Here is a 14878-nt window from a genome sequence, read left to right as displayed (position 1 = left end):
CCAAATGCAATATCCAACTGAACAAGAACCGGCATCGAAAAACAAAACCTAGATGTGACCAAACTAAAGGACAACAACAATAAAGAGATTTTCACCTACAAAACAAATGAATTGGCTGAAAGACTTGAAGAATCAAAATGAGAATCTATTAAAAAAGGTTTGATAAATATAGCTCATGAAACACTGGGAACAAAAATTTTGGAACCAACGAAACCATGGATTACAAGAGAAATATTGGATCTGATGGTAAAGAGAAAAGGGAAAAGGAGGAAAAATAACATAAGAAGTCAGGAACAATATAGACTTGTTAAAAAATCAAATTACAACCCTTTGTAGAAAAGCAAAGGAGGTATGGATGGCTGAGATAACTAAGAACATTGGAAACTACATTATATTGCTGAAGGAAAAACTGACAGAGCTCATCGACACATCAGAGCCTTAAACCAGAAACTGAAAAGTTCTATAATAAAGGATAAAAATGGGAAAATCTTAATAGATACAGATGAAGTCAGCCTGTGGTGGAAAGAATAATGGAAATGAATCTAATAAAACACAATATATTGAACTGGAAAATGATATAGAAGATGATAAGGGCCCTGTTATCACAAAAAAGAGAATTTGAATCAGTGCTTGAGAGAATAAGTGACAATAAAGCTTGTAATCCAAATAACATACCAGGAGAATTACTAAAGAATATGGGTGAGAAAATGAAAGACCTACTTTATGATGTAATCTGCAGATGCTACAATAGTGGCAAAATTCCTGAAGGCCGTGCGCGTAGAGGCGCGCGGCTGTGAGCTTGCATCCGGGAGATAGTAGGTTCGAATCCCACTATCGGCAGCCCTGAAAATGGTTTTCCGTGGTTTCCCATTTTCACACCAGGCAAATGCTGGGGCTGTACCTTAATTAAGGCCACGGCCGCTTCCTTCCAGCTCCTTGTCCTTTCCTATCCCATCGTCGCCATAAGACCTATCTGTGTCGGTGCAACGTAAAGCCCCTAGCAAAAAAAAAAAAAAAAAAATTCCTGAAGACCTCACCAAAAGCAGAACAGTTATGATACCAAAGAAAGGAAGTAGTGTAGAATGCTCTGAACACAGAACCATAACACTGCTCTCTCATGCATCCAAAATATTAGCACATGCCCTGGCGAAAGCCGGGCCAAAAGGAAGACCATCAGGTGGAGTCTCGTGCTACTACAATCCAGCACCAGGACAAGTGACTCACATAGAGACAAGAGAAAACACCGTAATAGTACAATTAAGAAATCTTCAAATCGTAGGAATCTATATAAGACCCCAGTGCTCAGCAGACGAAGTGATAGAAATCGTAATGACTGCACTGAATGAAACTGACCCAGAGATTCCAACCCTGCTAGCAGGAGATCTAAACTGCCGAATAGAGAGACCGAACAACAAATCAGAGGCACTATTTGAACTACTGGAAGAGGAAGGCTTCATCCACAGTAATGAAGCACAGGATAAAATGTACATCTCCCACAACAGCTCGAGCACTATAGACCTTGTATTCTACCGCGGAAACGACCTAAAGCTCAAAACCATAACTACCACCACAGAGTCAGCAGGCACACCTATAAGGAAACATCTCCCAGTAAGAGCAGAATTCCAGATGAGATCGACGGAGAGAACCACACAAAATGAGCAGCGATGGACGACAAGAAAAATAGTTCCCGATTTACTAGTTCAGAACATAAACGTGGAAGAAATACTGAACACAATAGAAAGGGGCAACATTGATCTTGCACTGAGAAACCTAACTGAATCTCTGATGCAGTCTGCATCCACAAAACCGACAAAGAGGAAAAGCAAACCCTGGTTCGACAGTGAATGCTACACAGCACGGAACCTGGTCCTGGAAAAACTGAATGACCTGAAAAAGACAGACACGAACAACGACACTCAAAGGCTCAAATATGTACACGCGAGAACGAGATATACCTCGCTCCTGAAGGCTAAGAAACAACAGTATACCCAGGCCAAAGAAGAAGAATTAATACGAGAAGGAGAAGCAAAACCCTACAAAGTCCTAGAGCCACGGAGAACCAAGGTGACCCCAAGTATCTCAATGACAATATGGGAAAACCACTTCGCAAATATACTTCAGAAGAAGAAAATGCAATACCACACAAAAGGAAGTACCCCGCTAACGGAAGAAGAAAGAATAACAGAAGACGAAGTTTGGCAAGCAATTGAAAAGAGCAAACCTCGAAAAGCATCTGGCCCAGACAATATCTCAAACGAGCTGATGAAAGGATCAATGATATATACCATTACGTTATGGACAGCCCTATACAACAAGTGCCTAGAAATCATGGACACCCCTGCAGTATGGAGAGAATCGACGGTCAAGGTGATCTACAAAGGGAAAGGACCACAGAACACCCCAGAATCCTACAGAGGGATAGCCTTGGAATGTGCACCATTCAAGATAATGAACAATATCTTGCTCAAAAAGATCCATGACAACATAATGGCAGTTATACCTCGGGAACAGTACGGCTTTACCCCCGGAAGATCAACTATACAAGTGGTGGGACACGTACTCCAATTCATAAGCGAAGCCCTGGCTAAACCCAAAGGCCATGCATATGCAGCATTCGTTGACTACAAACAAGCTTTTGACGGGGTAAACAGGGATAGAATACTGGAAAAACTAAAGCCCGTGTTAGACGAAGAAAGTCGCCAGCGGGATACAGGAGAGCGTATCTACATGACGCCACAGAAGATGACTACCGCAGCAGTAGTCGAAACGTCTGGGAGAAGCGAGAGGAGTGGACCACGGCATAACAGCCCGGAAGAATTTTATTATATTGACACCGGCCATGAAAGCCTTCATACTTTAATGAAGAAAGTCAGATCTTTAAGTTCATAGCAAGCATCCTCCGAGAAAATACAATCAGAATCCACGATGGCCTAGTCCAATCCAAAGGAATCCAGCAAACAAACGGAGTACTCCAGGGAGATCCTATAAGCCCCATTATGTTTAACGTACTTACCCATGATGTGATACAAAGGATACAAACAGAAGAAGTGAGGATGTGGTTGTACGCTGATGACATGATCCTGCTCTCAGAAAGAAGAGAGCCCCTGCAAGAAGCCATAAACAAATTGGAAGAGTGGTCCCAAGAAAATGACCTAGTTATAAATAGAGAAAAGACAAAAATAATGAAATTCAGAAAAGGAGGAAATTTGGCAAACACTGATAGATTCACTTGCGGGGAAGAAGTACTAGAAATAGTCAAAAGCTACAAGTACCTAGGACTCACACTGCAAGTGACAGGACATGCCTTTTCCAAGCACATTGAAGACAGAGCTGTAAGAGCAATAAAGGCGACTTTCGAGATAAAGAAACTGAATCTACTATCCGTCACAACAGCCCTGAGACTATTCGACATAAAGATTGCTCCCATTGCCTCATACGGCATACAGCTTATATGGAACCACCTCACATACTCAAATCTGAAGCGATTGGAGGGAATTAAAACAGCCTACCTGAAAAGAATGCTCTGTGTCTCAAAATACACGCAAAACAGAATAACGTATATCCTGGCAGACACAACCTTCTTTATAGAAGACCTGATGAAAGCTCATAATCTGATATCCACACCACAAAGCACCAGATTTCTAGAAGACAGGCGACAGAAAGCGAGGGACATCAATCCCGGACTCCTCACCACCCCAGCGATGACAAGCAACGAATGGAAAAAGGCCAACTACCAACTGCGCCATTTATACACGAGAGTGGCAGCCCACGGACTACATCACCGAATATGTTCAACCAAGGGATACCACAGCCCCACCGACAGATGTCAGTGCACCATATGTGGAGGACCATGCAGCACGTATCATATCATTGAGTGCAAAGACAGGACATTGACTTTGTCACACTATGCAAATGATGCTAACTTCATCTAATCAATTAATACCTTTGTACACAATGTGTTTAATAAAATGATATAAAATATAAATATTATCGCCAATAATGAAATCCAGGATAAATAACAAACTTGATTTCCAAGTTGATCCAGACCAGTTTGGTTTCAAGAAAGGGATGGGAACAAGAGAAGCAGTCGTAACTAAGAACAATACGGTATTAGAAAGAACAATGGAGATGAATAGAAGAACATATATAGCATTTGTAGATATTGAAAAGGCTTTTGATCATGTAAACTGGGACCAATTCTTCAAAATTGTTAAATCTTTGGGATTAGACTGGAAAGATAGAAGGCTGATACTATGACTTTATGAAGATCATACTACAATAGTAGACATCAAAGAAAGCAGCCAGGAAGTAAAAATCAGGAAGGGAGTAAGACAGGGTTGCCCACTATCACTGTACCTCCTTAATGTATTCATCAAAAAGGCTATAAAGAAGTTCAAGACAAACACAAAAGGAATTAGAATAAATGGACAACAAGTCCATTGTATTCGATTTGCAGATGATATAGCAGTGGTTGCAGACTCAGAAAATGAACTATCAAAGATGCTGAATATACTGTCATCAAATTTAGTAGATTTATACTTAAACATTAATGTAAAGAAGACAAAAATATTAGTTGTAAGCAAACATCCTGAGCAAAATCACACCAACATCAGGCTTGCTAACAAAGTAGTGGAACAAGTCACCAGTTTCCCTTACCTCAGAAGTCTAACCACAAACACTTTAGAATCCTGCATACCACTTAGTCGAGCAGCTATGCGCTCTGGGCCAAAGATTTTCCTAACGATTTTCCTTTCTCGGTTTCCTAAAGTTTTAGTTAGTGAGCTGCCTCCAATTATCAAGGTTTCTGATGTGTATAATGGTTCAGGCTTAATTACAGTGTAAGTGCGGCCAGTATTCAGGAGATAGTAGGATCGAACCCCACTGTCGGCAGCCCTGAAAATAGTTTTCCGTGGTTTCCCATTTTCACACCAGGCAAATGCTGGGGCTGTACCTTAATTAAGGCCACGGCCGCTTCCTTCCCACACCTAGCCCTTTCCTGTCCCATCGTCGCCGTAAGACCTATCTGTATGTATAATATAACTATTTATAATAGTTTATTTAAATCCGCCTTGATCAATGCCCTCATTAAATGAAGGAAACATTATTAATTAAACCATACATGTTTCGGGAAATCTCAACCATTCCCTTCATCAGTGGTTAGATCAAAGAATAACACAATATGACACAATCTTTTGTTTTACAATTTGAAGGAGTATTGTGTCCTAATACATCATATCAAAGAGTAAAGAGAACTTATGAAATATTATAAAAATGATCAATACATACAATTTTGGTTGAACTGAATGAGAACACTATACAAATTTAGGATCTTCAAGTTTTTCTTCTTTTCTTCTTCTTTTTGTTCCTTAAATGATTATATGCTAGCCTAAACAGTGGGTTATCTTCTGTACTTTTCTCATTTAAACTTGATTCAGAATTACATTTTTGTGTAAGGTAAATTTCTAAATTTTCCAAAACTTTCATCAGTTTTCCCTTTTTGGTCGAATGTAATAATTTCATGTCATTGGAAATGTCTGTAAATTTATGATTCATTTCAACCATATGTTCTCCCATTGCCGAATATCTTTTATGTTTGACCGCATTAACGTGTTCTTTGTACCTTATAGCCAAACTTCTTCCGGACTGTCCTATGTATCGTTGTTTACATGTTTGGCATGTTAATTTGTAAATTCCTGATTTATTAAATATACATTTATTCTCTATTTTATCTGAATTGCAAATTATCTTATTAGTATTATTATCCGTTTTGTATGTGACATTGATGTTCTTTTTCCTGAAAATTTTAGCCAGTTGATAAGAGTGCTTATTTCGAAAAGTTAGAACTACGAATTTCTTTTTCTCTTTTCGCTCTTTAATTAAAGTTGTTTTAGGTTCATTTTTCACTTTATTTATCATTCTATTAATAAATGAGTGCACTGATCAAGGCGGATTTAAATAAACTATTATAAATAGTTATATTATACATTCAGACCAGTCAATATGGATCAAACACAATATTAACCTATCATGGTTAAGTTTATTAACAGACCCATCTGTGTCGGTGCGACGTAAAACAACTAGCAAAAAAAAAATTAATTACAGTGTTATAGGAAAGAACATGGAGATATCAAAGCCTTCACATTTGCAGATGATGTTGCGATCTGGAGTGACTCAGAAGAGGAATTGGGAGAGAGAATGCAAAGCTGGAATGAGGAGTTTAAGAAATATGGTTTAAACATCAGCAAGACCAAGACGGTGGTGATGAAAGTGTCTGGGGAAGGAGCAGAACCAATAGTTATGTTAAATGAAGCCCAACTGGACAGCGTTCCAGTTTTCAAATACTTGGGTAGCGTTATATCAAATGACAACCTAGCAAAACATGAGGTGAACAATCGTATCAGTAAGGCAACACAATTTTACCACCAGGTAAGACACCTGCTGTGGGATGAGCAAATACCCATGAAAACAAAAATGACATTGTACAAGTCCAATTATACACCAATTCTTACATACAGTCTCAAAATCACAACACTGACCAATAGAGATAATTCCAAACTTCAGGCAGCTGAAATGAAATTCCTTTGCACTATGATCCAGAAAACCAGGAAACACAAGATTAGGAATGAGAAAATTAGAGAAGAAGTAGGAATAGATGATTCTCTCCTCAATAAGATTCAGATATCAAGACTGAAGTGGTTTGGTCACATGAAGAGGATGCCAGTAAACAGAACTGCAAGGAAGGAATTTGACAGAAAAGTAGAAGGAAGACGACCCATGGGAAGGCCATGAAGGAAATGGATAGATTTAGTTAAGAATGATGTACTGCTGAGAGGTCATGACTGGGACAAGTTGGTGGAGGAGGAATGGTACAAGGACAGGATGAGATGGAGGAGGCTCATATACCACACCCAGGAAACTGCAGATGGTTTAGGATGATGATGATGATGATGATGAGTTTTTTAATTTAGCATTCCAAGATATTGACCTTTTTTGTACCTATTCCATGTGATTTTATAGGCTTTTTAGAAACTCTCTCTTGCGTTTGCTTCACAATTTAATCCAGATGGTTGGATGATTTCCCCCCAAGTATTTGAAATTATGTACTTGAGGGATTTTTCCAAACTCAGTTACCAGAGGTGGTTTGTCTAGGTATCAAGGAGATCCTTCCATGTATCAGGTTTTCTCATATGAGATTTGGAGTCGAGGGATGCAGTTGCATGAAGTTTTTCCAGGGACTGAATTGCTTCTTGCCTATTGCTGGATAGAATTACCAGATCATCTGTGAAGGTCAAACATTTAATGATATTATTATTACCCAGAAGATTGTTCTGTTTATTTCTGACTGATTTTAGGGGTACTCACCTTATGAAACACCTCACTACCACCGCTAGTCATGTTCTACTGGATGTCCAGCACTGTTGACTATCGCCCAACATCAAAGTTTTCAATTAAGCAAAACTCCAGCAGAACACAGACATGGAAATTCTGTCCCATTCCTCCCTATAAGTTTTCCATAGACCATTCAGGTGCATGGACGGTGGTGTTGCAGATTTTTTCAATGGTCTAAATGTGCAGAAATCCATTGGACTTCCATAAGAGCTCTTCACAGGAGAGTTTTGAAATTGAATAATGCAAATTCATAATTCCCATCCTATTTCCTCATAAAAACACAGAGATTTTCTGGCTGGAGACCTTGTTCATATAGATCTACACCTGGTTTGAGTCCACTCCATAAAATTGTGGGATATCCATCTGATAGATAGGTCCCATTTAATACCTAACAAAGTCGTGTACAAAGAGCTAGAACTCATTACAGATACTATGCGTAAGAGGAGACTGGGATTCTTTGGACATATCATGAGGATGCAGGGCTCAAGACTTCTGAAACAACTAGTACAACACAATCTCGTCTCAAAAAATACCACAACAGGATGTAAATGGATCAGAGAAGTAAGAGAGGATCTGAAGGAAATAGGCCTTACAACAGAAGACACCACAAATAAGATAAAATTGAATACAAAACTCAAGAATACAAACCTCTGCTCTACCCTTACACAAAACAAACCAACAACACGCACATTTTCAACTGAGGAAAGGGCACGAAGATCGGAGCGTCTGAAGAAGTACCGCAAAGCCTGAACAATCCCTTCAAAGAGACCTGAACGACGGACTGACTAAAGTGATCCTATGTGGTCATAAAAGAAGAAGAAGAAGATAGGTCCCATAACAGATCCTCAGCTCTCACACATCTATTTCATTCAGCTGACTGTTACTGGGTGTGGAATGCTTTGAAGTAGTTCTTGTTCCTATGTAAGAATAATGCATCCACTCACCCAGTAAACCCTTCGCAATCTGTAGAGAACATTTCTCACCACTCACACACTTGGCGATAAATGTCAGCTGGTTTAATGTTTCGTCCATTCAAGAAATGAAGCACAGACCTTATCCCACAGTCGGCGGTTTGATCTTGAACATTTTAAGCATGTGCTATAAGATGGCCACACGATGTGAATGTCTCCAATGTTGCATGTGGCATGTCAACAGATGAAGGAGGCCATTGCATGAGCTTAATAACACAACTGCAGCGCTGCACAAGAAATATAAGGAAATAGTACTTTCTAAGAAAACACCCCTCATACAATGAAATGAAGTATATAACTTACCAGGTATACCATGCATTCAAGGGTTGATTATGTTCACAACGTAAACATCCAGCAACTTTCTTTAGCACGTTTACCGGGAGAGTTGGCCATGAGGTTAGGGGCGTGAAGCTGTGAACTTGCATCTGGTAGTTAGTGAGTTCGAACTCCACTGTCAGCAGCCCTGAAGATGGTTTTCCATGGTTTCCCATTTTCACAGCAGGAAAATGCTGGGGATGTACCTTAATTAAGGCCACGGCCACTTTCTTCCCACTCAAAGGCCTTTCCTACACCATCATCGCCATATTATCTGTGTCAGTGCAACATAAAGCAAAATGTTAAAAGAAAAATTCTTAGCAGGTTAACTTTTATAGCTAATAATTTTAATTGAACCTTGTTCAATTCTAGTAAAGTGTATTTTACTTGTTGACACCCCAAATACCTTCCCAATGCAAATGAAGTATCTTGAATCTAATAGCTAATTTTTCCTTCCAGTTCTGAAGTAGCAAAGAATATAAATGAGGACAGCTATGGACTGATATTTGGAGTTAACACATTCTTTGCTCTTTTGTGCCAAACCATCCTTACATTTATAGTAGTGGGAGAACATGGACTTGCTCTCAGTAGCCGTTTGCAGGTATGTTTTGTTCATTGACTACTGAGAGTTGCAATAATCTTTTTTTCTTTCACTGCAAGACTTAACATTTAGCTAAGGAATAAATATGCTTTAATACTGTAACTACAGTATTAGTTTAAAATGAAGGGTTAAAACTATTCTTAAAAGCTTTTGTTTTTGTTAAACTAAATATTTTACAGACTTAAATGCATCTTTTGGTGTTTTCATGTTTGTCCTTGCCTCCTCTTATCCCCTCATTGACCTGTCATAATGCTTATCCATTTGTGCATTCCTTTTTAGTTTTCTGTCTTTCTATATAGAGTGGTTGGAAACAATGCAAATCAGGTTTATAAGCGTTATAGGGTTGGTCATACTGATAAATAATTTGAAAAAAATAATTCAGTATCTTCCACCATTGTCATTTTATCAGCTGCTGAGCTTAGTCAATCAGGTCGCTTCACAGGTAAATTCAAATGGGCTTTGTGAGGTGACATTGCTAAATCTGCACATGGCTTAAGACCAGCTAGGAGAGTGATTTGAATGCAGACCTCCGAGGTGACAGGATCATGCCATAACAAGTACGCTACGGTGACACTGGCTGAAACCCATGGTGTGTTGTGTTTGATGATGATTTCTTGGCATAGCTCTCAAGTCACATGCAGATTTAGCAACATTGCCTAGCAATGCCCATTCAAATTCACCCACGAAGCCATCTGATTAACTAACTTTGGAAGCTAATAAAATAATGGCGCGAGATATCTAATTAATTTTTTCAACTTATTTATTAGCATGACCAATTCTTTAACGCATTTATACCTGGTTCACGTTGTTTCCAACCACCCTGCAAATAACTTGATTCACTTGTTTCTTCTTTCGATCACTTACTCGATGGAGCAATAGAGTAGGAGACAAACATGGAAAAGCAAAACGAAAATGGCAGTCCCCATATCTTCATATGCTGCTATTTTCAAACATGCTCTCCTCTCATCATTCCCAGCTTCATAAGAAGACTTCAAAACTCATTAAGGGGTCTTACAAGGGAAGGGCGTGTAGCGGGCAATCGCCAATCTTACGTAAATTTTGCACACACGTTAAATGAACTAGGAATAACACAATAGCCAAAATACTTCTTCCGGAAATTAACTTGTGCTACCTACAGAAAGCGTTAAAGTTTGTATGTTTGAATTAGCCTGCTCGGCTACACAGGCCGCTACTCCATACCCTACCACAACTCGCTCTGTCCAACAACTGATTTGAGGCCATGCTGACCTATGCTTTTAGTCGTTGTATAGGACAAGTGGTTGTACGTATAATGGTAATCAACATAAGCAAAGTTATTTTTGCTTTGGAAAAAAAATGGAACAAGTGGTATTAAGCTCTTATCTTCACTTCGTTAGGTGTGGTTGGTGTAGAACCCCTTTGTGTTTTCACCATTACTGCCACGAGCATCATTGTTGCAGAAAGTATAAGGAGTAACTTGTTTTCGTGAGTAATATCCCTTGTTATACTGATTAACCTTTATTTTCACTATAACAGTCTTATTCTATTGCCTTTTGACCCACAATCAAAGTAGGAATTAAATTCTCTTAATACCACTACATTATTTTTATGACATACTATGCAATTACTGACGGAAAAAAAAAAAATATCAGTGACGTGGTCCCTTGACAAATGAAGCCAACACGTGCCACAGTCCTACGTAGCCAAGCACGCCAATTCAAATATGCGAACTTTAACACTTTCTGTAGATCTCGTGAGTTAATTTCTGAAAGAAATCTTTTGGCCCTTGTGTTATTCTTAGCTCATTGAACATGTGCGCAAAGTTTACGTAAGATCCATGATTTACCAGTATGTGCCCTTCCCTTGTTAATGTAGGATAAAAAGAGAGATTGTCTTTTTCCATTTGCTGAGCTTTAAATTTCTTTGTGTTAATGTTTGTCCTATTCTCCCTTACTATTGCTCCATCTTCCTATGTTAACCTGCCATTGTGTTTATCCTATTCAAACCTCACTCAGACTAACAGAAGATTAGTTTAAATGGAGAACCATAGTTCACAACTGAAAATTAAGTTGTGTAATAATGATTCCTCAGTAATGAGGAAAATTGAATTGGAAGTTCCTTTTCATGTACCTATCTTTCTGTGTCTGATGTGATTCATCACTTGTTTGTTGCTCTATTTATTTCAGTATGAGGTGTATGGTGGTTACTTCCTTGCAATGGGAGGTCTATTTCTCATCATGGCACTATATAACGTCTGCTGCCGAAGACCACTTAAAACGTGGATATTTGATCCTTTGCCTGCAGCTCAAACATCTTCAGTTAAGTCTTGAAGATAATCCTAAGACTTTTTTGGCCAGTGGAGTGATAGTGAATAAGAATTCCCATACAGATTAATGATTTGAACTGCCAGTCACCTTTTGTTTCAGTTAAATATCACACTGTCATGGATTATAGATCTACTGACATTACTCAACTTTCTACTTTGTATTACAGTTGTTAAAGTATTGTTAAAAGACAGCATTGAGAACTAAAACTCTAAGCATTAAGAATTAAGAGACTTATAACTGTGATATCAAAGTCAGGGAAGTGCTTGTCAAAGTGAACTATGATTTTCATACTTTGGAATATTAATGATGTCATATTCTTCATATAGAATTTCTTTCTGATTCTCTCAAACTTTAGAGCCTTCATAAATTGGTCACAAATACTAAACACATGGTAAACTAACACTTGGACACCTGTTCATAATCATGCATTTGTCAGTTTCCATCATTGCCCATATAAGTTGTCTGCACTGTAAGGTAAACCTATGTGTCTTCTCCCTGGTTCCTCTGTCCAAAGTTTGGTGGGCAGCAATTCTCCTTCTCCTCTCCTCCCTTTCTTCTGCTAGTTATTTCATTCCCACAAATGATTTAAACATTCACCTCATCAACGATTTGTCCAGAAATGACCATCTTGACCTGCCTCTTCCTCTTATTCTCTCTATACTCTTCTCCCCTCCAAAACATTCAACATAAAGGCATTTTGCCTGTACCAAGTGTCCAATAGTGTTTCAATAGCTCTTTCCAAAGACCTCTTTTTTCCCATCTATTGTAAGCACATCATCAGTAAGTTGGTACTTTTTGCCACCCAGAGTATTCCTTCCATTTGTCTCCAGGGCACCACAGCTCAAATGCCTCTAATCTTCTCTTTTTAATTTTTGCCAATGGTCCATGTTTCTGAGCCATAAAGAGCAATATTTCAGACATAACATTTTTATAATTTTTTTTTCACTTCATTGGAGAGGTTTTTAAAAGTGATCATGGTCCATTTATTGTTGAATGACACCTTGTATTTTTTACAATACTGCTCTTTATATCAGTTGTGCTTCATCTCTCTGCAATAATTTTCTGGCTTAGATATGTAAAAGTTTTCACTTGTTTTAGTAGAATGCCCCTAATTTTTATATATGTAGTACAGATTTATTCCCATTTTCATAAAATTCAAATGTGTATTTTATCAATACTTTCACTGAGTGATTAAATAAATATTTAGAATCACCAGCCAGAATTGTTATTCACATTATCATCCTCTTTCTAAATATCCATGATAGGGTAGATTATTATTATTATTATTATTATTATTATTATTATTATTATTATTATTATTATTATTATTATTATTATTATTATTATTATTATTATTATTATTATTATTATTATTATTATTATTATTCAATCATCACCTTCATCTGCATGTACAAATTACTATATAAATTGTTTCATATATATATCTTGGTATATGTTTAAGAGAATAAATTCTTAACTTTCATAATTCTAAAAAATATGTCTTCTTCATTTCAACTAATTAAAGAACTGCTGTAGTCACATCCTCTCCAGTGCTTTTGAAATCATACCATGTCTTATAAATTACAGCAATGGAACAAACAATGTTATATTATTTTCACTTGATAAAATGTAGAATCTAAACCATTATCATCTTCATTTGCTCCTGCCACTCAAAATGTTGAAGTAGAGTACAGGGTAGAAAATTGAACAAACATAGTTTTACTTATACTGTTTTACTCTACACTCTTTGTACAAATACATGACACTTAAAATCAGTGGCACTGGGCTCTCAGGAGCATGTGAACACCCAATTCTAATGCACATTCACGCATTCATGGATAATTCAAAATTGTTTCTTTTATTTCGACCTGATTTCATCAATTGGTCACAAGCATTCGACTTATATCAAAACTCTGTTACACTGACAGTTGTTCATTTCAACTGACAATGCAGGAAGCACACTGGAGGTTGTGCTACAAGCCTGAAGACTACATGCATGCACATGCCGATGACGTCACGATTTACTGTATGCACAGATAACCCTCACGAGCAAGGAGCACAGTAAGGTATGTGCCTTTCCATCGGTAACCACCCTCAAACCAGAGATAGTATTACAGTTGACCATAAGGGTCCACCACCTCCCCAGTTACTGCTGGCCACAGCTCCCAGAAGTTACTATTGCATGACATCACTGGAAGATTTTGCCAGTAGGTAATTCTGAACAGATGTTTGTAATCGCGGGAAGAAGTTTGCTTTATACTGTGGGTGGATAATCATTTCCAATGAAATTAATATGAGTACCAGTAAATGTGGTACCGGTATGCATTATTTTTTATGCTTGTTATTATACCTAGATGAACTTTGTGCTATCTAAAACCAAGAATAATGTTTACATCATTTAATATTCACAACAATACAGTACTGTAGCGTCCGGCTCCATGGCTAAATGGTTAGCGTGCTGGCCTTTGGCCACAGGAGTCCCGGGTTTGATTCCCGGCAGGGTCGGGAATTTTAACCGTAATTGGTTAATTTCGCTGGCACGGGGGCTGGGTATATGTGTCGTCTTCATCATCATTTCATCCTCATCACGACGCGCAGGTCGCCTACGGGTGTCAAATTAAAAAAAAGACCTGCATCTGGTGAGCCGAACTTGTCCTCGGACACTCCCGGCACTAAAAGCCATACGCCATTTCATTTCAGCACTGTAGCAAAGTGGCTGCGAATTTTACTTTCACCGAGATGAGTACGGTAGCCACGGCTTTACTGTGGCTTTTCAGATCTGCATTTGGGAGGCGGTGGGGTTGGTTTCCTGACCGCTGTCCTGACAATTGTTTTCCATTCTCTGCACTAAAGCAAATGATGAAATATATCAACAGTTCCTTTTATAGGCCACAGTCTCTCCTCTCTCACATTCCTCTCACCTCAAACAACAGCAGCACATCTAGAGGACTTGCCCTTCTAGAAGGCCCACCATCAGGGTACAGAATGAAAACATTTTAGTAATAGTTGCAATTTTAATAATAATAATAGTAATCTTATTGATTTTACGTCCACTAACTACTTTTACGGTTTTCAGAGACGCCGAGGTGTCGGAATTTAGTCCTGCAGGAGTTCTTTTACATGCCAGTCAATCCACCAACACGAGGCTGATGTATTTGAGCATCTTCAAATACCACCGGACTGAGCCAGAATCGAACCTGCCAAGTTGGTTGTCAGAAGGCCAATGCCTCAACTGTCTGAGCTACTCAGCCCGGCAGTCGTAATTTTAGTTTTGTTGGACACTCACAGATTAGTCT

General features: G+C 38.4%; 1 protein-coding gene across 3 annotated transcripts in view; it reads left to right on the top strand.

The window, feature by feature from the left end:
* LOC136881276 (thiamine transporter 2) overlaps positions 1-12963 on the top strand; it is a 150326-nt gene extending 137363 nt beyond the window's left edge. For all 3 annotated transcript variants that reach the window (XM_067154056.2, XM_067154055.2, XM_067154054.2), the window contains exons 8-9: positions 9135-9276; positions 11442-12963. In XM_067154056.2, the coding sequence (XP_067010157.2) occupies positions 9135-9276; positions 11442-11585 (286 nt within the window). In that variant the 3' untranslated portion in view covers positions 11586-12963. The remainder of the gene's footprint in view (positions 1-9134; positions 9277-11441) is intronic.
* Positions 12964-14878: the final 1915 nt, after the last annotated feature.

This window comes from Anabrus simplex, chromosome 9 (genome assembly GCF_040414725.1).
Source record: "Anabrus simplex isolate iqAnaSimp1 chromosome 9, ASM4041472v1, whole genome shotgun sequence".
Lineage (NCBI taxonomy): Eukaryota > Metazoa > Arthropoda > Insecta > Orthoptera > Tettigoniidae > Anabrus > Anabrus simplex.
This window is presented reverse-complemented; position numbering and strand designations above follow the sequence as displayed.